Raw genomic sequence first — 25166 nt, forward strand, 5'->3', positions numbered from 1 at the left:
TTTTGAATTTGATAGTGCTTTCATTTGCATTGTACGTACGCACGATTTTCCGAATTCGGGCGACCCAGGTCCACCGTTTACATGCACTCATGAAAGCACCACCTGCATACGTACATGTATGCAGACTATCGTTAGTCGGTTGTGTATATAGCTAGACAATTACACTGTTAAAATATCAACCATAATATGGTTGACATCTTATCGTACGAGAATGATTTAATTATGTAATAATTAAAATAACTTGAAGAGTGACAGGGACAATGTTCTGGATATTTGGAATAATGAGGATTAAATGAAACATATGAGCAGTAACACACCGCTAGGTTGAAACTCACAGTTGAAAATGGCAGTTAAATCAGAGTCCCACTACGAAGTGAAAATGAAATCAGATACATTTAGAAAAAAAAAGGTTTATCTTTCATGACTGGCTCACTGAGGATTAATGGTGGGATACATTTTGAGAGGGATTTCAACTCATAAAATCGTGTCACTCCTATTTTTGACAGCTAAATAGCATTATTCAACTTAGCAAGACTATTTTTTATCTATGCCATAACAATCAGGAGTTGTGTATCGGAGATGCGTGTTCGCAACCGCGCATGATAGAATATTTTGTCCAGGACACCTTATCCTAGGACGCGTTAAACTATAACTACGGATATAATTCCGTAGTGCCAACAACAATCTCAAATGATTAGTACAGAGTTACTTAAATCTCGAATGTTCTGAAAAAAAAATTTTGCATCCGACATGCACGTCCGGCCAAGCATGGGTTCATTTTCAGGGGAACGAAATATCTGATTCGTCAACTTCGTTTTGTGTTTGTACATTATTGCGAAATGACGTCTTCCATATGAACATCAGAGTCACCGGAAAGCTTTTGTTTCTGTAACCATGCTTAACTCAGGATCCTTGTTAGCTCAGGGCTTGAGCGAATCATTGTGTCAAATCGTGTTGCTTTAGCTATTGACACTGAGCAAAGACTAGTGTGCATGTATTTGCTTTCATGTGTTCATTATTAATTGGTTACATTAATATTGCCTCGTGAAATACAAAAGATTTTAGCACGGAATTGTCATTCTTTGTGTCGCCTGACAATCCTATGCAATGTTAGCATAATGTAAGCAAATATCATGAAGCACCATGTGACTTTTCACTGTCAATATTTAGTAGTTAGTTTTCATTGTCAATAGTTAGAGTAGTTCGGCGCCTGTTCGATCAGAGATCCCTTGTTACGTTTTGCAATAGACAGCCATCATGACGGGGTGAACTACCTTATTCTAATATATTAATTATATGTACATGTAGACACAAACAAACTGCTGCAGGAAACAGGAGATTCTATTGATGCGCTTGCGTAATCGGCCACTCGGAATTGTTTTACACTAGGAGTCATATTTCACGAAGGTAAAAATTATAACAACGGGCCACCAAGACAAAAGCTCACCTGATTAGACTTACATTGTCATGTCAACACTGGACGAATATCTCATCCCAAATGGATAAAACCTATAGGGTGATCAATAAAAGAGGATATATTCCAATATTGTATTACGATCGAGATAGCCTTTGACAGGAAAAAGTGCAAGTTGTTGCAAGAGTAAAACGCACATGACTCAACATGGATTTTTACGTCCAGATTTTTTTTCTCGTTAACGTACTTATCGGAATGGATTGCAGCGAGACGACTAAAAAAATTGGTAAGTACATATTTTGCTTTATTTCAGGTGTTGATTTAAAAGGGGTTGACAAATAGATTGACCAGCTATCTTGTTCTATTAATGTTTCTTAACAGAAATACTTTCGTAAGATATGATAATGTTGTCACTTTGAGTTCTAATTGCCTTATGATTTCAAGTTCTAGACAAAATGGCGGTGCCTATGGTCAAAACCTACAGACATTTTAAAGTCTACATGCTCATGAATGCGATTCCAGGCCAATATAGATGCTTCATGAGTCGAATCGTTGGTCGCCATAAGCGGGGGGGGGGGGCACTCCACTTGATCCGCGCCTGCATTGGCGTGTGACCCTCAAAAGTTTAATTTTGCAGTTAACATCGCAAAGTTCTACTATATTAAATAGGTGGCTAGTAGGAGTTTAGCGCTTACCTCTGACTCTATCAACCTTGATTTTTCAAATTACATTAAACTTGATTTCCATCGATCGATGCTCGCTTCATTGGCTACCCTTAAAACCTTAAAAGATCCCGGTTGAATTGGGTGGCAATATTTGACCAAGCAGATTGAGATGGGAAGTACTATACGGTGAAAGTGAAGAGACAATTTGATTTGACAATAACTCTCATTTCTTCAGAAAAGAAACCGTTATCACTCATCATATATTTTTGAATTGTAGATCCCATGACCATTCGCTAGCATACTGCCACTTATTACGCAATCGATTTCATTAGCAGTGTTTAATTCCCTCAGTTCATTTACTTGGAGTCAGACGTTTGTTATCAGATTTCAAAAATGGCACGTCAATGCCCATGACTCTTGGTGGATTAATAACTGTAACTGTTTATAGGGATTTCACCACATAAAATCATATCGCTGCTATTTTTGTGAGCAAGAAACCTTTTTACAAACAGTACTGAAGTTTAAACGTCGCAAGACTCTTTCTTACACTTTTTTCAAATGTTTTCAGGTATTCTCTACGATGGAAATGAGGAGTCGATGGAAAATGTCATCCGCTCGACCATCAACTTATTCACAAATGATTCTGCTGTTCAACTTACTGCTGATGTTAAAAAGATTGACCATGCTTCACCATTAGAAATAGGGTTCGAAGGTTAGTATAATGACAGCATGTAATCTATATTGAACATTACCTTATATATGACAGTCCAGTACAACCTCTCTAATGCGGACACCCATGTGACTGGGCGTTGGTGTCCGTAATGTAGAGGAGTCCTTTATAGGGAGGTTATGCCATTATTGTCCAAAAGGTGTAGTCATGTTTATGAACACGGGAGTCGTGAAGCCTGCATATTCCATATTCCATTTAGTTTGTCAAAAAAATGGATTCATGTGTAATGTGTATGAACATGGGGGTCGTGAAGCTTACATACTGTAAAATATGCGATAAGCGAACGGCCCACAAAACTGGTCGAGAGGAAATCATTGCGTATACATGTGCAGGTCCTTTGAAATAGGCCTAGATGACGCTAATGACATGATTTATTGAGCATGTACATGTACCACAAAATCCATGTCTGATATCACTTTGAAATTAAATGACATTGAATAACCCGATTTAACGCTGGCCTACTCGTGCATTTAAGATTGTCAATCGCAAGTGTCAGCAAGAAACCAAGATGATGTGCACTATATTTTTTGGCATTTTGATAATGTTTTCTGATTTCTTTCATCCAATGGATAATGGCGACATCAATAATGTTGATGAGAATGTCGATGCCTTATAACCTCCTGCTCGGCGTCACCGATCGTATTCACTGGCGGAGAAAATCCGTCTGCTCGATGACTATGAAAACGAAAACATCAGGCAGCCTCATGGGATTTCATCGGCCCAGTTTGCCAGGGAGCATAACATCCTCTCCGGGACTATGCGCCGATGACTCCGCGAAGAGGATGACCTCCGAGAGAGACATCGCGAAACTACGAGCAGGCAGGTCAACAGGCGCACACAAAGACAAAGGGGCACTGGTGAGTGCTGTATTGTACTTTTAACAGAAAATTAACGCCATCTTCCATGTCATTTTCTTTTCAAATTTGATGTCCATGAGAACCTGGAACTTTAAATTTGAAATTGTTCTTTTCTAAAGTCCACATTGTTTTCTGCCTTATTGCCAGAGGTTGACAGGTCAGTTCGTGAATGGATGGCAACAAGGCGACAACAGGGATGACCTGTCTCGGGCGACGACATGATGATTAAAGCTGAACAGTCTTTCCGAACATGGTGGGCAGACACTACTATCGTAGGTTAATGACAGTCTTCTCCCTTTTGTAGGTGATGCCTTTCCATTTTTGTTGATATGGGACATGTTCCCAGCCCATAGAAATGCCCAGGTTCAGCATCACATTGAAGATGCGCCTGGTTTTATCCAGTTGGTTCCAGGAAGATGTACTTCTTTGGTCCAGCCATTTGATAAAACTGTCATCCGTTCCTTCAAAATTAACATGCGTAAAATGTGGAAGGCCTGGAAGATCCAAAGTAATGATGAACATGGTCGTTGTGAGCCAATTACTAGGGATACGCTTTTGCGCATTATCAGCGACTCCTGGGCCCCTACAACGGAAGAGGCAATCCATACGGCCTGGCGTGCGTGCGGACTGCTTCAAGGAGATGAGCCAGTGCCAGATCACGTTGATCAAGACATTATTGATTTTGGTAACATTGAAATCGAAGACAATGATCTAGAATTTGTAGATTTGGACGAAGAATTGACTTAAACCCAGTATTAATCATCACATCCTGTTTGTCTTTCTTTTCATCCAATTCAACTCATGAATGAGCCCAAGTACTTTTGCACGAACGCGGTAGAAGTCTACCACCAATAACCTCTAGGCTATAACCACATGAAAACGACACTTGTCATCAGCGTCATCTAGGCCTATTTCAAAGGACCTGAACATGTATACGCAATGATTTCCTCTCGATCAGTTTTGTGGGCCGTTCGCTTATCACTACATATTCCATTTAGTTGTATAGATATTAACTACTTCAAATAATTTGATGCCATTTATGTATATGTGTATATAAATATGTTTATTCGTACTTTCAAATTGAAACGTACAGTTACAATTACAAATGATTGTGCAAAAAAGAATACAGAGTTGGGTGCAAGTGCAGAAATACATATATATAGTATAAATGTTAACCCGGACTGTAAACACCAACAACATACTAAACATATACCGTACTGTTAGATCAACCGGTACTCTAAGATCACCCGGTACTCAAAAACGTTATCAATATGTTAATCTCCTCTATTGTCAAAATCTGACCCCCTGTCTCCCTCATTTCAAGCAACTCCCTTACTTGGGTGGCAACCAGATTTTACTCTCCGATTTATTTCCCTTAGCATGACATATTCACCTGGTAGTTCATCCCTCTTCCAGCTATACCTTTGTACCAACTCAGTAATACTTTTCCCCACCGATGATGTGCTCCCGGCAAAGAGTAACCCAACAGTAACCTTCACTAATGAATTTCCTGACTTCCTCAAACCACTGATGAATTTTACTAACCTCTTCTCCAACTGAGTTTGAATACTGCAGTCTTTAATAATGTCCGGTAACAAATCGTTATGAGTGCGATAAGGCAAACACAATACCTGACGAATACATTTGTGCCACGCAATATATAACTCTTGCATGTATGGCTTCGGGACATCTAATAGCTGATAACCGAACAAAGACGTGCAAAAACTTTTGAACAATCTATATCTTATTTCAAAGTCGGCGAACCTAAACTGAGCCATTAATATGTTAGTCCGTTTGTAAAGATCATTTACTAAAACATGAACCCTTCTTCGACGAAGATCAGGGCCAATAACAATGCCCAAATTAATTTCTTCAGTAGAAATTTTAACCCTTGTACCCTCAAATACAATCTCTCCTGATGGGTCATCTGACCCGAAAATTAGAAATCTGCTCTTTGATGCGTATAAGATAACCTGAATTCAATAGAAAAATTATGAGCTGCACGATGGTGCTACCAGAATCACATCATCGGCATACGCACATTCACCACAAAATATGTTGCCAACATGGCAGCCGATTCCGTCAGTTTTTAGACTGTTGATAAGCTCTAAGTTTTGTACGCGAACTTGAAAGTAGTTAATTGGCATTTCTAGTGGAGGTAATATTAATTTGCCTACATTGATATATGCAGGTGGTGTTCGCACGCTACATATTACATAGACAGCGTACATCATTATAGTAATACTTGTTATTAGAGCACAAGGGGACAAACAACTCAATAGACTGCAATTAATGTTACAATATACAGTAGCTTGGCAACGTGATGCACAGTGAAGATGATTAAACAATACATTCTGTTTTAATTAGGAGAGCAACAATTAAAATTAATAATTAAAACAGAATGGATTGCCAAAAAGGTGTAGTCATGCTTATGAACACGGGAGTCGTGAAGCGTGCATATTCCATATTCCATTTAATTTGTCAAAAAAATGGATTCATGTGTAATGTGTGTCAACATGGGGGTCGTAAAGCTTACATATTACATATTCCATTTAGATATTAACTACTTCAAATAATTTGTTTACTGTCCGTAATTGTGAGGTGATTGGACCAAAAAGTCACCATGGTCGTGTCCGCAATTCGGAGTAAAGAGGTGTCCGCCCTCCGAGGTTTTGGTTAAAGCAAATGACTTAGAAAAAAAAATCGGGACTGAACGAACATGTCCGTAATGCGGAGGTGTCCGCCTGGCAGAGGTGTCCGCAACCATTGTCTAATTCATAACTTCAAGATCAAGAAGCTGACCTCGTGTCGTTTTCATACAATAGTTGTTGAGGTAATAGGCAAGTTTTGCAGTCATTACGATCGAAACAGTGCGAAGTACGGATGTAAATTATGGTGTCATGATGAAATAGGAAAAGGTGACAACGAATACAGTGCAATGAATTAGAACTCTATACTAGTTTCGTCTCATTCCGTCATATTGTACACATGTATGCTACTTCATTTTAATCGGCACTGGAACATCTTCTTTCGTACATAGTGGAATGTGGCATCGGGGCAATTTGCCGTCTTATTGAATTTGCTGTTTTTATCATGTCGAGCTTAGAAGAATCCCCCTAAAATGTGTTGATTCGATTATTTGTCAAAGAGCAAGAACTGCATTAACGAGAAGATACATGTACAATCATCTATGAGTTGTACGAATATCACTCATGTAGACAACGAGATGTACCACTGTTATGCAATTTAATTCCGACGACATGTCGTCAAGGTAGTGAATTAGTGTCGAATTCGTCAAAGACTCAATCGTATACTGTTTGCAATCGAGCCTCATTCCGGTAGATGTACTTCGCGATACACTTTTCATCATAGCATCCACAACTGACCACTGGTTTCATCTCGCCACTGATTTTAAGTGTCTCTGTGGTCAATATAGTGAGATTCAGCTAAAAACCTTTCGGTCTCATAGTGTAGCTCGTCCAGAATTAGTTCTGAAGAGTAACTTTCAAGGTAAATGTGGTCTGGCATTTTAATCCATATATTCCCTTAAGAAAGATATGTTATTTACTCCTAGAATTCAAATAATTTGTATTACACGTACTTGTATGTTGTCGAAAAAGCCAAATGCTGACTAAAATTACAACATGTTTTTGGAAACAGTTCAGTTGCCAAAAACCATACGGAAAATGGGATCCACTGGCAAGAGCTTAGCATCAGTTATTTTCCGGAAAAAAACAAGAGTACGGAAGCAAACGACGGACGACACGGGACAAGCGTAACAGGCAACGACTTTTTATTAACTCCACCCCGCCTAGAAGCGGAGTCATGAATTTGCATTGGTGATAGTTTACGCCAATTAACCAATGACATCATCCTTTTCTGAAACTCTTTCAGCGTGCAAACTTTTAAAGAACAACGTCACGGCTATGATATCAGTTACCAGCAGTTGTGAAGCCCAGTACTACCTTGAAGACATGTTTACTAGCTTGAATCAGCCTCTGCTTGCTGTTGAAGGTAGCATCTGTGAACATCCCAAAATGATGCTGACAGGTTCTACAATCACCATGCACCCAGCTAGATATCACCTGCAGCAACTTCTTGGCATGGAACTCATCAAGCATCTTCATGTTGGAGCTATGACGATATTTTTTGATGATACTACAGGTATGTCATGCAATAACTGCGTCGGGGCTTTTGCGAGATTTTGATTTGACATCAGCGTCCTGGTGTTAATCTGGCATTTGCTGTATATGGAATCGATGTTATTGGAACGATGCCACTTTAACATCGTTTTGCTACTAAAATGACATCAGGAAAAACGTGTTTTTTAATTGTAAACGGGTTTCCACCTGAAGAATCCTCATTCAAACTACCTTTATGGTTATTATAGTTGCATTCTGGGCTTCAAGTTAAGACGGATACTACGGCGTATCATGACAACTGAAGAAGGGTAAAATGATTATGAAAATGTGATAAATCTGTGTGAAGATCGTTCGATATATTCACTTTCAATCAGCTGACCATGAATTGTTTTGATCCGATAATTATTTCATTGAGATAGTAATGTGGAAACACCATACATAATTGCCCACCACAGAGGTTTTTAGTCAAAAGTTGAGTGGAACCAAGCACAAAAATTATCAGAAATATTGAAACATTCACCCTTACGACAATCAATCATTGATAATTCCTCTTTAACGATGGCTAATTTCAATAATTTGCGCCTTGCTTATCTCAATGACCAATGTCACCCATGCTTTGCTGGAACGTTACGCTTTTTGTTCGGTAGTATGTAAATGTTGAAACGAGCCAAATGAAACAAGCCAAACTAAACGATCCAAACAAACGTTTTAAACCTGAACTGAAAGATCCAGTTTACATGTAATATTCATTGCAGGATTCGGTCAAGTATGTTTATGGCAAAAAATATAATGTCATTCACATATATCCATTCGATTTGGTTCATTTTAAGTTTTGCATGGTGTACCATGGAATGTTTCATTTTCTCGTTTAGTTTGGCCATGTTTAAAACTTAAACGAGCCAAATTAAGTGGGCTTGAGTAAATAAAAGTGCTTTTTCAGGCAAATATCAACCTAACGCTTGCAATCATTTCATTAAAACGTGATCTTCAATTTCATGTTAAGAATGTTTATTTGGTTCGTTTAGTTTGGCTTATTTCATTTGGCTCGTTTCAACATTTACATACTACCATTTTATTCATTTTCTGCGTGCATTGCATTGTCTTATCGATGTCAATATTTAACTACAATGTATAATAGATAATTCAATTGAACCTGCGAAAAAAATCATCTGATCGTGAATTGTACCGATAACGAAAGTTAGTTTTTACACAATCAAAGTTATTCGTCAACTTGACCTTTTTAAATGGTTACACCATTTTTCTTCCGAAGTTAGTGTGACAAGGTCTGGCTAGATGTCGTAGCGGACAGACTATGATCCCACACGTGACTTAGTCTGTAAACCCCTTCGTCTCGATTAATGTTGGTGGTTGTACGAATCCAAATCGCCTCCTCACCCATCACGTAAATCGTGTTGGCTCTCTCTCTACCACCTTGCTTTGTTTCCAATCGGTGTAATGATTATCCTTGGCTGCACGATCTGTGATGGCCGAATCGTTGAGCTCGCTCAACGAAGATTTTCTATTGGCCAGAGTATATTTACGATATTTTGCAGTCTCTATGTCTTTCTGGTATTCTTTCAGCCTCACCGAGCATGTTCTGCTGTTCTGCCTGTCTCCCCGATATACGACTTTGATATACAAAGTCTGTAGTGTCAAGCATATCCCATTTCTCCTTTGATTTCGCCAACAATTGCCTTGGTGGTGTGTGTAGTGTGAGGATTCGGAAAGTGTGAATAAATCACTGTCCACTATGGTTACCAAATCGGCGAGGAGACGACAGCAAATAAATTGAAAGCACAGGCAGATTCAACCGTGAATATTTCCTGTTCTATGTCACTCGACGTGGATTTGCTGGTTGGTTTATAACAAGCACTAAAATCAGTGTTATTGTAGCCCGAAGCCCAATTAAGGGTACACATTGCGCTAATATCTACCATATCCGCCTACGCTGTGATTATCATTGCGCGGTCTGTGTAGTGTAGCATGAACCCCCGAATAGGAAGATGTGATAACAAGCACTTGGCTCAAAGTGGTTCATAAACGTGACTTAAAATGCAGTTAAAGGAGGCAGACTGTCTGTTATGGTTACATGTGGACACTGTCATGACTGTCAACTATGTTTATGGTGTAACCATAGCGGACAGTCACACAGGTGCACAGAGGTAACCATAGCGGACAGTCTGCCGTATATTTTGAATTTTAAGTCACTTTATAGAACACTTTAAGCCAAGCGCTTGTTATCACATCTTCCTTTTCTGGTGTATATGCAAGACAACACAGCCCCAGCAATAATCTCCACAACTTAGGCAATCATGGTGGAAATAAGCGCAAATTGCGCCATTAATTTGGCATAGAGCTACAAAAAACATTGATTTATCTACTTATTCAGGACAGCTTTATCAATATAAACCTATTAACAACTGTGTTTAAGCTGTCATATAGAAATGCCAACCAGCAAATCCACGGCGAGTGCCATTGAACAGGAAATATTCGCGGTTGAATCTGTTTGTGCCTGTCCGAATCCACACACTGGTGTGGCCTACATGCTGTTGCCATCCCTGCTATCCCCATGTACCGTTCTACTGTCTCGGTGACACCTTTGTACGTAAGGCAAGGCAGCTATTGTCGTTTAGTCCTGCTACCAGAATTTCGAGCGTCGCCTCTCTTCATCTCGATTCATGTTGATAACTTCACAAACTATCAGTCATGAGAACTGTTCGACGGAAAAACAACATCGATTCCCAGGAAAGCGACAGAGCCAGTTGAGATAAACACATACGTGTAGCACTCATGCTGCAGATGTGGTTATCCAAGTTGGTCGCCATCGTGTCGTACAACAAATCGCAAAACGCCAAGTTAATAAGATCAACCCAAATTGATTCGTAGAGCATTGGCTTTTTCTCTACAAACAAAATCAGATTTTCTTTCATGTCTACTGTTGCCATATTGACCTCTTGGACGTGTCTCGCCGACGCAAAGAAAGAGAAATGCCTCTGCATGGCTTACAAACTATTATTAGGCGGTATAACGAACATTCTGATTGGTAACCGTGCGGGTAATCGCATTAAAATCAGTCTGAAAGTGATTTCCAGCGATGATCGTAGCGGCTGACGTAATTTGACTGAATCGCACTGTACTGGTGGAAACTGTTATTGGGTAATCCATGAAAGTGATCCTCTGCGACCGTCGCAACGACAAACGGATCGCAAATCACTGCGATAACCGCGTTCGGTGGAAACAGCCCTTTAATCCGTGAAAGTGATCCTATGCGACCGCCACAACGACAAACGGATCGCAAATCGCTGCGATAACCGCGTTCGGTGGAAACAGCCCTTTAATCCATGAAAGTGATCCTCTGCGACCGCCACAACGACAAACGGATCGCAAATCGCTGCGATAACCGCGTTCGGTGGAAACAGCCCTTTAATCCATGAAAGTGATCCTCTGCGACCGCCACAACGACAAACGGATCGCAAATCGCTGCGATAACCGCGTTCGGTGGAAACAGCCCTTTAATCCATGAAAGTGATCCTCTGCGACCGCCACAGCGACAAACGGATCGCAAATCGCTGCGATAACCGCGTTCGGTGGAAACAGCCCTGCATGCTGATTTCTATTTTGTCCATTCGGGGAATGTTTGGTTGCGTTTATTATTTCAGGACGGATGTAGAGCACTGGATTAACGACTTCCAGCTATTGCTTTCGGATCCGATCAAGCGGAAAACTAGGTTTTAGAAGGCAATAAGTGGGACATTATCTGGCGCATGCGTATTTGCAGTCTGTCTATATTCGCGTGGAATGAGACTTGCAAAATAAAAATTTCGGATATCATTAATTCTATATTTGTTGTCGATTGTTATTTAGCTTGGTTTTTATAGTTTTTTGCTTTGTTTGAAAAGTGCCAAAACAAGCTATGTGTTGACGTGATTTCAGCATTTTTTTGTGCGAATTGCGAACATTATCATGTCTATGAGATAGTTCTCCTGTATTTCAGCGTTTTCGCCTCACCATACACTGCAATGCGATTCACTATGTCATGCGGTTGGAGCCTATTCCAAAATACACGTTGTCAGCGGTAGTTTTGGCAGAAGGAATGTAATGTGTTTCATATCAGAGCATTTTAGCTAGATGATAATATCAATGCTTGTATTTAGGAATTTTTAAATTTCGGCCAGATGCCATTTGCCACTGCACAACCTTGTGCAATGGGCATCAAAATCACATTATACAGATCACGTATAGATTAGATTTTTAATCCATATTATTACAGATTAATCACTAACATTGCTCGTTCATTCCCTAGGGCATAGATTCGTACAAGAACTTATATCTGTGTACACAGAATCCGTCATCAAAGTTCAACAGTTCTATTTCAAACGCAAGGACCAGCCAGACGACCACATCGCTAATTCTATGAAGATCATGAAGAATACATCGGAGCTGCATAAAACTGTCATTGTGCTGTGTAGTAATTACAATGTCATACATATCTTACATCAGGTGAGTATCCCTAATTATAAATCTCGTTGGGAATAACGGCAAAATGCAATCAATTTGTAGGATCAACTTTGCCCATTTGTCACATGATTATAATGATGTGAAGTATTTCATCCCACACCCATGCAGTTATCAGTAGGGTTTTGCACTCATTTGACCTTTGACCTTAAATATTTTAATCATGGAGGTCATAAATCGCCTGAGCCAACGGGTGATTATGTCCATTTGCAATTCGTGGAACAAACTTGGCGTCTTGGTCGGCCGATTATGCCACCTATCAAACCAGAATTTACATGTAATCAAGTGAGTGTGCGACACGCAGTCTATCGAAATGTAATTTCATCCATTACAGGCGCAAATAGCGGGACTTCTTCGACAAAACTTCTTCTGGATCATTGTTGGAAGAAACATATCAACTGATGAGGTCGGTGCGTATTCGCCCAGTGATAGCAACGTTGCATTTATCCACGAGCACTATACCATTGTGCCAGATACCGAGTCCATGAGAGAAGGCGAGCATCTTCCAGTCCACAATGTAAGTTGAAACGGGAAAAAAGCATTCCGCGAAGTTACTATTTATAGCTCACAAGGTCATTTGAATAAGATATTGATGACGTTTTAGTCACGTGACAGTCGGACATCGACACTTATTTCTACGCATTTGAGCTTATTTCAAAGTCAATTATCTTTGACCCTGCATTGTTTTTAGCATGAATGATACCATAGAGTCAGAGAGAGAAATATTCAGAACAATTATGTAGTATTTCCAACACTCGGACATGTGCCAGATTGAATCTAACTGCCCTAGCTAGAAAGCCTGAATCCATTACGAAACCGCATGTTTGTCCGACATTGCCTGTAATTCAGCGATGGGGAAATAGAGGGCAGCAGCTGCAGTGACCTCATCATCGCGGAATGCTATTGGATCGAGAAACTCAGTCGAGTGTTATACGGAAAACGAGTAACGCTAATGGAATACCGTGGATATATATCGGAGGTGAATTCGGGCAGAGAAGTGGATGAAATCATCAGAACCACCCTGGAGAATCAATTCACCACATTGCCGATCATCTTATCAGGCGTTCCATCTTGCCGAGCTTGCCTGTCCTGGGAAAGGACATTTTATTTAATAAAGTTAGAAAAACTATGTTCGGTGTTTCAACCGAATATTGTTGTGTTTATCTGGTAATGTATGTTGTGTTAATTCGGGAAGATCAGTGGCGTAGTGGTTAGAGCACCGGGCGCATAATCAGGAGGTCGTGGGTTCGATTCTCGGAAGGGGTTTCATCTTTGTGTACTTGAGAAAGGCAGAGCAACCTGCCCTAAACACGCTAAACGCAACGTCAAAGCAATGTTGTGTAATTACGTCATACATAACATTAAAATCTCGCCTAAAGTTTTTGAAACACACTTTCGACTTTTCTTTTCTAAATCATTTCTGCAGTGACCTGTTTTAAGTTATGTGCAAAACTACTGCAATTGAATGATTTAGTATAACCCAGTGTGATACGACTTCAACTTTATAACATTTCGAAAACATTTTAGAAATATATATTGCAGAAGTATTGACATTCCAACTAGTCTGAAAAATTGCTAAAATATTTTCAAAATTCAACAGTCACATTAATGAACGCATTCTTTATTTCTGCCTCCCAGGTTTTAGAAGCATCGGTGGCAGATGCAATATCGACTTTAGCCTTCTACTACCAGACCATCATGAAATGTAATGGAAGTACTAACGTTACACAAGCAAAAGCACCCAACATGACGATGTGTAGTGAAATCGGCAGTGACGGCAAGTCTACAATAAGGAACACAATTGTGAATATGGTAAGGATTTACAATTGCCCTGTAGGGACGATCCCCGTGTTTTTTAATTGTCTTTTGCTACATTACAAGAGGAAGCTTTAACGGGTGACTGCATGGTGGCCTGTACATAGTCATAATTTGGTATGACTTCACTTTGTCCTACTTTTTATTGGTACATGTATGTCACATTTTCTTTTGTTTTACTATCCGTTGGTTTTCTGATATTGAAAAAGGTGTTAAGTCTAGATCTACCATTATAGACAATGCTCCAGGCCCTAAAGCAGGCCTACCAACAACTGCAACCAAACTATTAAGTGTTAATTTGAACCTCGATTGTATCAGATACTGGTAGATTCGGCAGGAATTTTCTCATTAGGTTTAAGAATTCCCATTGGCCACAACATGCCGAGGTTATTTGAAGAGTGGTCCACGCTGGGATTTTAAGTCACAAAAAAACTTCTGGTGAAGTACTGGTGTTGCGTTAGAAGTAGCCATTACAATCAGGTAACCCCCTGAAGAAAAAAAAGAAATTCTATTTAATGCAGTATTTTTTGTTTCCTGTACATTTTCCTGAACATTCATGAACTGAAATGTTTTTCCATAACTTTATCGAAATTATTGGCCCCTTACGCAACATAAAAAAAAACATCTCCAAATAGACACTTCAATGGCCTCAGCTTCATTGTGAACCATGGCGTCGTCACGCGGGAAAATGACGTCATACCTAGTATCGAGCCGAATGTCACACCTTGTATAACACGACAAAAAAAACATACTTCCTCACATGTAAGTCACTTGAATGATTTTATCCCGTCTAATGTTTTCCGCATTTTTTCTCAACATATTTGTAGTAGGTTATATAGGTGACTTACCTGAACGAAAAAATCTAAATCAAATCTAAATGAATTTACATTTCTTCGACAAGACCACTCTTACTTGGGCATACTAGTTTAGTCGTTTTCCCGGCTGACGCCGTATTGATTATTATTTTTATGTTATCAAATTGTGAAACATTGAAAATGGCAGTTCATCTTAAATACATGACACTCTAAATATTTGTACTGATATCCAGGGTAATGAAGTTACAAACTCCCTTAATTATCATTCATTTGGATAGATGAGACTTCATAGCTAATAACTTTAATATCGTCTATAATACTCGGTGAAACAAAAAAGATTTTATGTTACTGATTGCGAATATATTTTAAAGTATTGATTTGTTGTCTAGCAAATAACCGTGAAGCTGAAATCCATAATACTATGCGAAATATTAGCCTGAAATTCATACATTTGTGGATAAAAACTACCTTTCGTTGCAGACCGATTTCAAAGGCTATACAGGTGTCGTGAGGTTTTCAGCTGGTGGTTACCGCGAGAATATATCCTTTGACATCCACAGTACACACACGGGCCCCGATGGTGTCACAACCATGAAGAAAGTGGCAACTTGGACAGAGGGCAATTTAACAGTGCCTGCTGAATTATTTCCAAATACTTTTAGCAGTTTGAACAAAAGGGAGCTAATCGTTGCGACAAGGGAGGTGAGAGAAATACCCAACAACACAGCTTTCCTTATCACTTAAAGGCCTACGCCGTTTATGTATACACTGGTGTTGTATGTTCCAGAAGTAAATAGAATAAACATCGCCGCCCAACATTAAACAAACATGTCAGCGTGATGTGAATTGTCATGCAGAGTATATCTATATCGCTGTACACAACAGCGATTTTTTCAAATTTGTATTCAATATGAATTTAGATGATCTCAAATTTAAGTTTATACTTCAATTTTTTAACGGCTGGTGTTGGCTTGAATCAAGAATAAAGTTACGCTACCTAGTAAAAAAAGAGGAACATTACATAGCTTGGTTGTTCAGACCGGCGTTAGTGCACTCTTAGAAATAAAGTAGTTTGGTTTGAGCCTTTGAAAACACAAATATGCTCACCGGAGAGGTCTATCGGTAAAATGAGATACCGCAGTAGGTCTTTCATTTCAAATACCGTTGTGTCAAAGATTGTACTGACGATGGCACTCATGTGTCTTTTTCGTGTTCTCCATAAGAGCAAGGTTTTTGCTTCCTTATCTTTCATAGTCATCCCTTCGAAATTGTGTGCTGACAAACCATGCTACTCCTCGCAGATATTAGTTACAAACTTACAAATATTAAATAACAATAGTAGGTTCTCTGTCAAAATGACATTTCATACTAGAGGAAATAAAAATAAACTGGTGTAAATAGGATAGGCAAGACTATGCTGTGGAGTAGGTAAGTGCAGTGAGAGCATCTTTCGAAAGAATTTTCTGATTTAGATAAACTGACCAAAATTTGGTCTATCACTGAACGTGCGTGTCGACGATAACCAATTCAAAAAGTAAACGATGCAAGGTGTCCAGCAGTGAAATTCTAAAAGTTCGGGCTCTTACCATGCTGCCTCAAACCTCCTTTGGGTACGCAGGGAAAATATGTTGATGTCTGTTAGACATTTATCTGCCTTGATATCTAATCGATATTAACTTTTGATATCTAATATTAGATGTCTTATGAAGTCATACCTATCAGATATACAATAGACATGATAATTTTTTCCTAGTAAAAGTGCGTGATTTCGTGTTGCAGCTGTCTTCCTCTGAGAATTAAAAAAAAAAATTAGTCACTGTTCTAATCAGCAGTAGAACTTAATCGACAATAACATTTGGTGTCTATGAAATGTCTCAAGAAGTCTGTTGTTATACATTTATTCGATGTACAAGAGACATTTCCATATTTTGACAGCTTTGAAATGTTTTACTCTTTTCATATTCATGGTGACAATAATGTTGAAACACCCTTGAAAAACCGATGTGTCTCATTTATGTATCGTCTTGCAGGCCACTCCGTTTATCTTTCGAGGAGCAGATCTTGAACCTCCCTTTGTTCAATTCACCGGGTTCTGCGTCGATATTTTGGATGAATTGGCGAAACAGTACAATTTCTCGTGAGTTACCAAATTTTCCAAATTCTACGAGATAATTATGACCTAGAAAACAAACCAATCCATCTGTGGGATTTATGATTTAACTAATTCATGATTACTGAAATATCAAGCTTTCGCTGATCACACGGTACTTTATGCTGCGTAACGCCTTTTGATTGTTTACGATTACTGCAGCTGTAGTGCCATTTGAGCGGGGGAATGTATAGATCGATCGATTTGCCAAGGTAACAGCTCTTCCATGCTTTAAGTCCTCCTGCCCTATCTGACGTTATCACATTGGTTATTCTAATAGAATATGCCGGTGTGACAGCGGATATAGTCCCCCTGGAATCATAGTCCGGTAGCATTGTATTTGATCAATTAAGCAGCATGATCTATTGTACCGCTAACCCTAACCAAAACATTTAGCAATGCGGGCTATTGTTACACGGACTATCAGCCCTAGGACTACTATCCCTTGCACACCTGTTCTGTGCGACAATAGACTCGCCGGTCTCGATGTGGCTGATGAAATTGAGGGCAGAAAGGAAACTAAAACGTGCCGTTTGCTGTATTACGTAAACGATGGATTCTAGCGAGTCTACTGTGGCCCAGACCAGTGTGATCATTCTGAAAAAAACAGTGTGGTTGTATACGGTCAATTGGTCAATCAATCACTTAACGTAATAATGAGAAGAAAAACCATGATATTCAGTAAACGTATGTAATATGATTATTTTATTTTTGTTTCCATCAGGTACAAAATGGTTGAATCGATAGATGGAAAGTGGGGTGCTCCAAATGAGGATGGTAGCTGGAACGGACTTATTGGTATGGTCATACGAGGGGTAAGTGTCATTTGTTGGCTCACTAGACGATCACCGATTCTGGCATTGTCTCATAGGTTTTGGAATTATATGTTTATATATACCGGATGGCCCTGGAACAACGTCCTGCCAGTAAAAGCTGAATAATATATCAACCAACCCCCGGCAATCAAATCTTATATGCCTGAGTGTTATGCAGAAACTGTCATTAGGAAACAGAATTTAAATCAGTTGGTCAAAAGTGCCACATAAGGATATTACAATATCCTGAATCCCGACCTCAAGTTTTTTTGTATCCACTTCTCCAGTCAGAGTTTACAAACAGTAATGCCTGATTACATAAGATACTGTGGCCAGCCGATGGCCCGAATACCCTATATTCACCTTTCTAAGACCGGTTATGGATATTCGTTTTAAGTTAGATAGTATACCGATAGGCGTTCGATGCCTTTCAACATGCTCAGTTTGGATGGACAATGGCATCAAAGCTGCGGCGGACTCTCTAACACCTTCCAATGCCATGCTTTCAGTTTAGGAAAGCTCGAAACAGTAAATGAATCCAACTACAGGCCTATTTTCCGCCAATACTCAGCCTGAAATCGGTAAGGATTATGAACTTTGAAAGTAAATTATGTGTGCCGGTGTGACAGCGGATATAGTCCCCTGGAGTCATAGTCCGGTAGCACTATATTTGATCAATTAAGCAGCATGATCTATTGTACCGCTAACCCAACCAAAACATTTAGCAATGCGGGCTATTGTTACACGGACTATCAGCCCTAGGACTACTATCCATTGCACACCGGTTTATTACTTTTTATTCCCACTTTAGCTTTTAGTTATCATTTTAGGAAGCTGACATGGCGATTGGACCATTCACCATCACTCATATTAGGGAGACGGTAATTGATTTCACAGCGTCCTACCTCCAGGACGGGGCGGGTATCATTATGAAGCGACCGGAGGACGAGTCCAAGGAGTTCCGTATGTTTCGTCCCTTTCATTGGACAATCTGGTCGGCTATTGCTGGAGCCGTTTTGATGACTGGCTTGGGAGTTGGGCTAATCAATCATTTTGAACCCAATGGTCGGTCAAGGAGGAAGGATGGAACTTTCATTAAGGATTTGGGAATACGGGGAAGCATATGGACGGCGTACCGGATTCTTATACATCAAGGTGGGTGAACCTTATGTTGGCTATACTAGGGAAATCATGTTTCTGATTTCTACTCAAAACAATTGGGCATTGTTGTTGGGTGATAGGATGAATTAAATCTCGGAATTTGTAGTATTCACTATCATCAGTATGCATAATATTGAACTAAAGCCGTTTACGAAAAAAATGTACTGTCATGGTCCATTCGTAAATGTTTTGTCCGCTTGGGGCTCATGGGGGCGAATTACTGTTCGGATTAATTTAAAATTTGGTTTTTAACATTTACCAATGGACTGTTGTTGGATTACCAAGTATTAAGTCATCTTGCGTTTACAAAAGTGGTGTATACTCCAATCGGTATGCATAACGTGAAGTAAATACTAGTACTACCATTTTTTAGACATAATTCATCTTACGATGGCGGAGATGTTTAGAAATATTTGGGAAAGCATATACATATGCATTCTATTCAGCCGCTTGGGGTTTGTGCATCGACCAGAACTGTTGCTGAACAGAAAAAGTCCCTTCCAATGCATTGAAAAACGCTTCATCGGCAAAGCAATCATTTTGCGGCAAGCCTAACTTTTGAATAGCGCAAATCAGATTCTTAATTGGCGGGCATTGCCAGGAATGACGAAAATCTATAGGGAGATATGACGAAACGCCTCCCTCACATGAACGTCTTTGGCCCAGAGAAAATTACGAAATCTCAGATGAGGTACGATATTCTCATATCGAGGTACCTAACATCGCTTCATTGAACGCACCAGTCCACTCAATTCAATCACTAAAAACCGTATATCAACCTATTATACACTCGTCTTTCTCCCACCTCAGGTGCAATGGCTTTGCCGACGAGGCACTCCGGTCGGGTTGTCGTCGCCTTTTATTGGTTCTTCACAATTATCACCTTTGCCACATACACTGCTGACCTTGTCGCCTTCCTGACTGTACCGTACGTCCCCCCACCTATCCGAACGTTAGATGAACTCAGTCAACAAGACGAAATCAGGCCAATATGCAAGGAGGGCTCTAACCTGTACTACCTGTTCAAGGTTTGTATCAAATAGTCTTGCAGAGTGTACGCCCGAGACACGTCCACTGTCTCTCCACTAAGTAGCCATGATTGTATCACTAAGGGAGAGTCCAACACACAGCAAACACGATTCTGATCATCCATTCATGGGTTGAAGGAGCAGCCCAATTCCATGTGTTCTGTATATAATGTTGCGACGTTGATCTGCGCAAAGATGTTATTTTTGCAAAATCTTATAAATCGGATCTGAGACCCTTATTGTAAGCATCCAACATACATGTATTACATTTTTCATATACACTGTGATACCAGAGTATTTCAAATAAAGAGTCAGGTCACGACAGTTTTTCTTTGATACCACCGCTCTCTCGGGAAATTGACTGGAAGCCATAATTATGATGAAGCCATTTTAATGCAGCTACAAACTCAGCTGAGGTGCAAAACAATGATGGAACGACCAGAATTCAATGAAAAATACTTTCTCTGCACCTGAGGTACACATATGAATACAGATACATACAGCGTAAATTATATTGATGAGAACGATCCAAGAATTTAGGCAGATGCGTTGATTAGCTGCTAATTGCCAAACATAACAATGATCAAACCACAATTAGGCTGCATGCACTCTCATCTGTTTGCAATTTGTTATAAAAAAACCATAATTAGGTTGTTATCAATGGCAACATATACTGTAAATTGTTTCTGATGAGGTGACTCAAAAATTGATGTACACATCATAAATGTTTGTAAGGTTTAAGCCAAATTGCGTGTTCAACAATATTGGACAGTATACCTCACACCACTTTGCGCTTGTGTGTCAAAATAAGCTCATCGATGGGAAAATGAACCGTTTTCTAATCTAAATAAACTAGAAACTGGGCTTCCAAATCACCAAACTATCAAATATCCATCACTTCTCCTCAAAACTGTCGAAAAACAAAATGCGAAACATATCACTTTTCATATAAATGTTATCTTTGACATTATATCTAAATAGTTTTATAGAGATCAGTGCCTTAAAGCAGGGGTTCGCTTTAAAACGGGTTGTTTGTAACGGCCATGTTCAGCTGATAGAAGAATTGTTCAAAGTCCAGTTGTATGGAATTGGCTTGGATGTACCACGTGACCCGAGAGAGCTTTGTCCCAACCCGCGTCATCAGAAATGGGCAGCGGCTTTGATGTTGAAGCCATACATTCCCTAGTTGCCTGACTCTTTATTTGAAAGACTCTGATAATACTAAGTATGTCGCAATTATTTTCATGAATCGGTAATTGACAAATTGAGTGATCAACGCATGAATATCTGGTCGTCTCCCAGATTTTACCTCAAATACCGCGCTTGAAAGCGATGGACCTTAATCATTAAACCAAAAGACGAATAAAGTTCATTCAAGAATCGGTGTTTTTGATTGAAGGGAACCGTCGATCAGGCAGGTTTTGTAATTCTAGGTACGAAGGACGAAGTCTTTTTTAATTCGTTTTATCGAAGGTGTGTTTGAAGTATTCCTTGATTCCTTGTGCTGCTTTGAAAGCTGATTTACGAGTGTGGTGTCAATGAATGCGAGCAGGACGTTGTTCATGAACAGATATTTTTGTACTTCGTCTTTGGTAATGATTGCGAAACCTGCGTACTACCAAGCACCATTTTAAACGAAGTACGCTCATTCGTCAAATTCGCTAGGAACTTTAACCCGACATTAAGTATTGGAATTTTGTTTGTTTTTAACAGGACGCGGAAGGAGGTGCTTACAAACGAGTTTGGGAAATGATGGCGGGTAACCCAACCGTCCTCGGCAATGAAGAGGGCACTAAATTAGTTAATGAGACAGGTGCATGGGCGTTCATGACTGATTACACTCAGCTAGAATACGTCTACAACAGGGATTGCGAAAACTACGTCCTTGCTGATGAGATATTTAACGTGGCTGGCTATGGGTTTGTTCTCCCAAAAGATTCCCCAATAAACACGGTGTTCTCTGCAAGGTTGGTATGACTATGATGTTTACTTAAAGGAGCGCTTAGAGTTTGGGGTTTAATAATATTGTAATCACCAAAGTCAACAGCAACGGACACCTTCTTTACGCTCTCGTTCCAGTTGTAAGAGACCTCGATCACAAAAGATAAAACTGGTGTTGAATATTCTTTTGTGCAAACTGGTCTATAGGGAATGTCTGAAAACCGAGTCGGTGTTGGTCGACGTTGCTATCAGTGGCATGTTGATTTCGTGCTTCTTCCGATATTGCGTCTGGTCAGTTAGGCCCGGATAGTTAGGAACCTTACATACCATGCAGTCGAATAAACCTGACGGTGAAAATTGGAAGTTTTTGCAATCAATGAGCGTTTTGGGATGATTTACGTCCGTCATGTTGTAGTCGGCCATGTTGTAGTAGGCGTAAAACAATCGGAAAGAATCCTTTGACGGAACGCTGCTGTCCGGGTTTAGGGCAGGTAAAAAGCATCTTTCTTGTCCGAAATATTTCTGAAAACGACTTGCCAAATTATGTTATGGTGACCTCATCCAAGACACGGGGTGGATGAACCAAGAAACTATAGAGCATTGGCTTGATGAAGTGTTTCGTGCCCATGTGGAGGCAGAAAACAGTGAGCAGTTCCTTATTCTCGAGGACAGATATCGGGTGCATATAGGACTGGAATGTTTGGACATGCAGTGACAGAAATGAGTGGAATTATTGATTTCATTCCAGCCGGGTGTACATCTATCGCTCAACCAATGGATGTAACCGTAATGAAGTCATTTACGTCAGATGATAAGAAACAATGGAAGAACTGGAAGTGCAAACACAGCTAATGATGGACAATGTCCTAAAATCGCGTATACGAGTGCTCATTGTTTGTTTCATAAAGCAGACCAGTATGGTTGGTTATTTCCGCATAAATAGAGGTTGTCTCAAATATGCATTTTATGTGGTGTTATGACTCGAATAGACGTTTGGTGGCGCTCGTTTTAACGGAGACGTACCTGAAATAAACATGGGCCAAATTCATAAAGGGCGTTTAAGGGTTAGACGTGTGTAACTTCTCCCTGATCAGTTTCAGGGCCTATTCATATTTTGCGAAGATTTACATGAAGGACCAGAATATGTCTATTCAGTAGTTAAACGCTGTTTTAAGCTAATCGCCCTTTATGAATTTGGCCCATTGTGTCTTATCTCAAATAGACATACACTCAAATAGACGTTTGGTGATGCTCTCAAATAGATATATATTGTCGTGTTTTCAGCTTTTTGTTAATAACTCGAATAGACGTTTGGTGGCGCTTTTCCGCAAAAATTGAAGTTCCCCAAATAGACGTTGTGTGGCGCTGGAATCAATTTTAACGACGGCAACAGCGATATTGACAGTATCATTGCGGTAAGCGGCGGTATTTCATGTATTGCATGTAAATTTGATGTACTTATGTATTGTCAGGAAATGCAGACAGCTAAATACACTGACAATCCAATTACAATTAAAATGAAATGATATTTAGCCTCGATTTTCCTTAGATACGCGCGCAAATAGCCATGTGCACTGCTTAGAGCAATAACAATAATATCGTCGTTGCAGATAAACCAATTCCAAACTTGCTCCAGAATTGCCGCGCGCCAGCGCCACACAACGTCTAAATGGGGAACTTCCATTTTTGCGGAAAAGCGACACCAAACGTCTATTTAAATAGAGGTTGTCTCAAATAGACATTTTATGTCGTGTTATGACTCAAATAGACGTTTAGTAGCGCTCGTTTTAACGGAGACGTACCTGAAACAAACAGTCTATTTGAGTTATTGACATAAAGCTGAAAACACGACAATATATGTTTATTTTAGATACGAGCGCCTCCAAACGTCTATTTGAGTGTATGTCTATTTGAAAAGCGACACCAAACGTCTATTTGAGTTATTAACAAAAAGCTGAAAACACGACAATATATGTTTATTTGAGATACGAGCGCCACCAAACGTCTATTTGAGTGTATGTCTATTTGAGATACGACACAATATGTTTATTTCAGGTACGTCTCCGTTAAAACGAGCGCCACCAAACGTCTATTCGAGTCATAAAATGTCTATGCGAGACAACCTCTTTTTATGCGGTAATAACCGCCCATAGACCAGGCCGCGCTAATTCATGCGTGGCACGCCAATTCAAACCATCTTTCGGCCGCCCGTTGATCACATCCCGAGGAAGGTGTTCCAATCAGGAATCATGAAGAGTGATCGTATTATTTTGGATGAATAATGAAGCAACCTACGTGGGCGGAGTCATGGTGTCTGAGGACCGGGACTGGAGTAATTTGAAGTTGTTATAGCTATTATATTTGGTGATCATCACTGAGTAATAATAATCCTGTTCCACTCGTACTCCGCACATGTAACAATTCTGTAAAAATAAATATATTGCAAGCCGACATTTATCTTTTCAGCATCGTAGCGATGCAAGAAGCAGGGGTAATTCAACGTTGGAAGAAGAAGTGGTGGTCAACTCAATCCGGAGCCGAATGCATCGTGTCAACGTCAAGCAGCACAGCACAGCCACTTGGGCTAGAGAGTTGTGCAGGGGCTTTTGTGGTTCTTGCAGCTTCAACGGCATTGTCATCACTGGTCCTTGTCATTGAGCTGGTGTTTAGGCGATGCACCAAAGCTTGCAGACGAAAATATGAACTCCGAGATACTACACCTAGCAGCAAAAGAGTCGCTGGAAATAATAACGATCAAGCTTAGTAATAGATTTTGAGGGCCAATTGACAATGTATCAAGAGACAAAAAAATTGTATCGGGAGGGGGGTGCCGCCTTCTATCCCAAAACACTTTTTTATCAGAAATCTGCATGTCAAAGAACATGTTCTTTAGGCGGCGTCTTGGGAAAAACAGTAGCCCCCCCCCCCCCCCGCTAAATACAACGAGTTCGTCATATTACCCAACAGTTATTTTACAAAGAAAACATAATATATTTTTCATTTGTGGCCATAAAGTTATTTTCTTAAGGTAGTTTCTTCATCCATCGCATTGTTAGCCATAGATGCATACGCACCTCGGAATTTCTCGTTGAAGATAACACAGCCAAGATGAACTCATA

General features: G+C 39.8%; 2 protein-coding genes across 3 annotated transcripts in view; both read left to right on the plus strand.

Moving 5' to 3' along the window:
• Positions 1-25166, plus strand: part of LOC135492604 (ionotropic receptor 25a-like) — a 59475-nt gene that overhangs the window by 8306 nt on the left and 26003 nt on the right. The window lies entirely within an intron of this gene.
• Positions 1670-25098, plus strand: LOC135492943 (glutamate receptor ionotropic, kainate 3-like). The gene is made up of 13 exons (XM_064779690.1): positions 1670-1700; positions 2648-2791; positions 7561-7830; positions 12112-12308; positions 12658-12840; positions 13962-14135; positions 15434-15655; positions 16984-17090; positions 17827-17917; positions 18748-19072; positions 19889-20106; positions 21820-22073; positions 24514-25098. The coding sequence occupies exons 1-13, from the start codon at positions 1670-1672 to the stop codon at positions 24809-24811; spliced, it is 2514 nt and encodes an 837-aa protein (XP_064635760.1). The 3' UTR covers positions 24812-25098.

The sequence above is a fragment of the Lineus longissimus genome, chromosome 8, assembly GCF_910592395.1.
Source record: "Lineus longissimus chromosome 8, tnLinLong1.2, whole genome shotgun sequence".
Lineage (NCBI taxonomy): Eukaryota > Metazoa > Nemertea > Pilidiophora > Heteronemertea > Lineidae > Lineus > Lineus longissimus.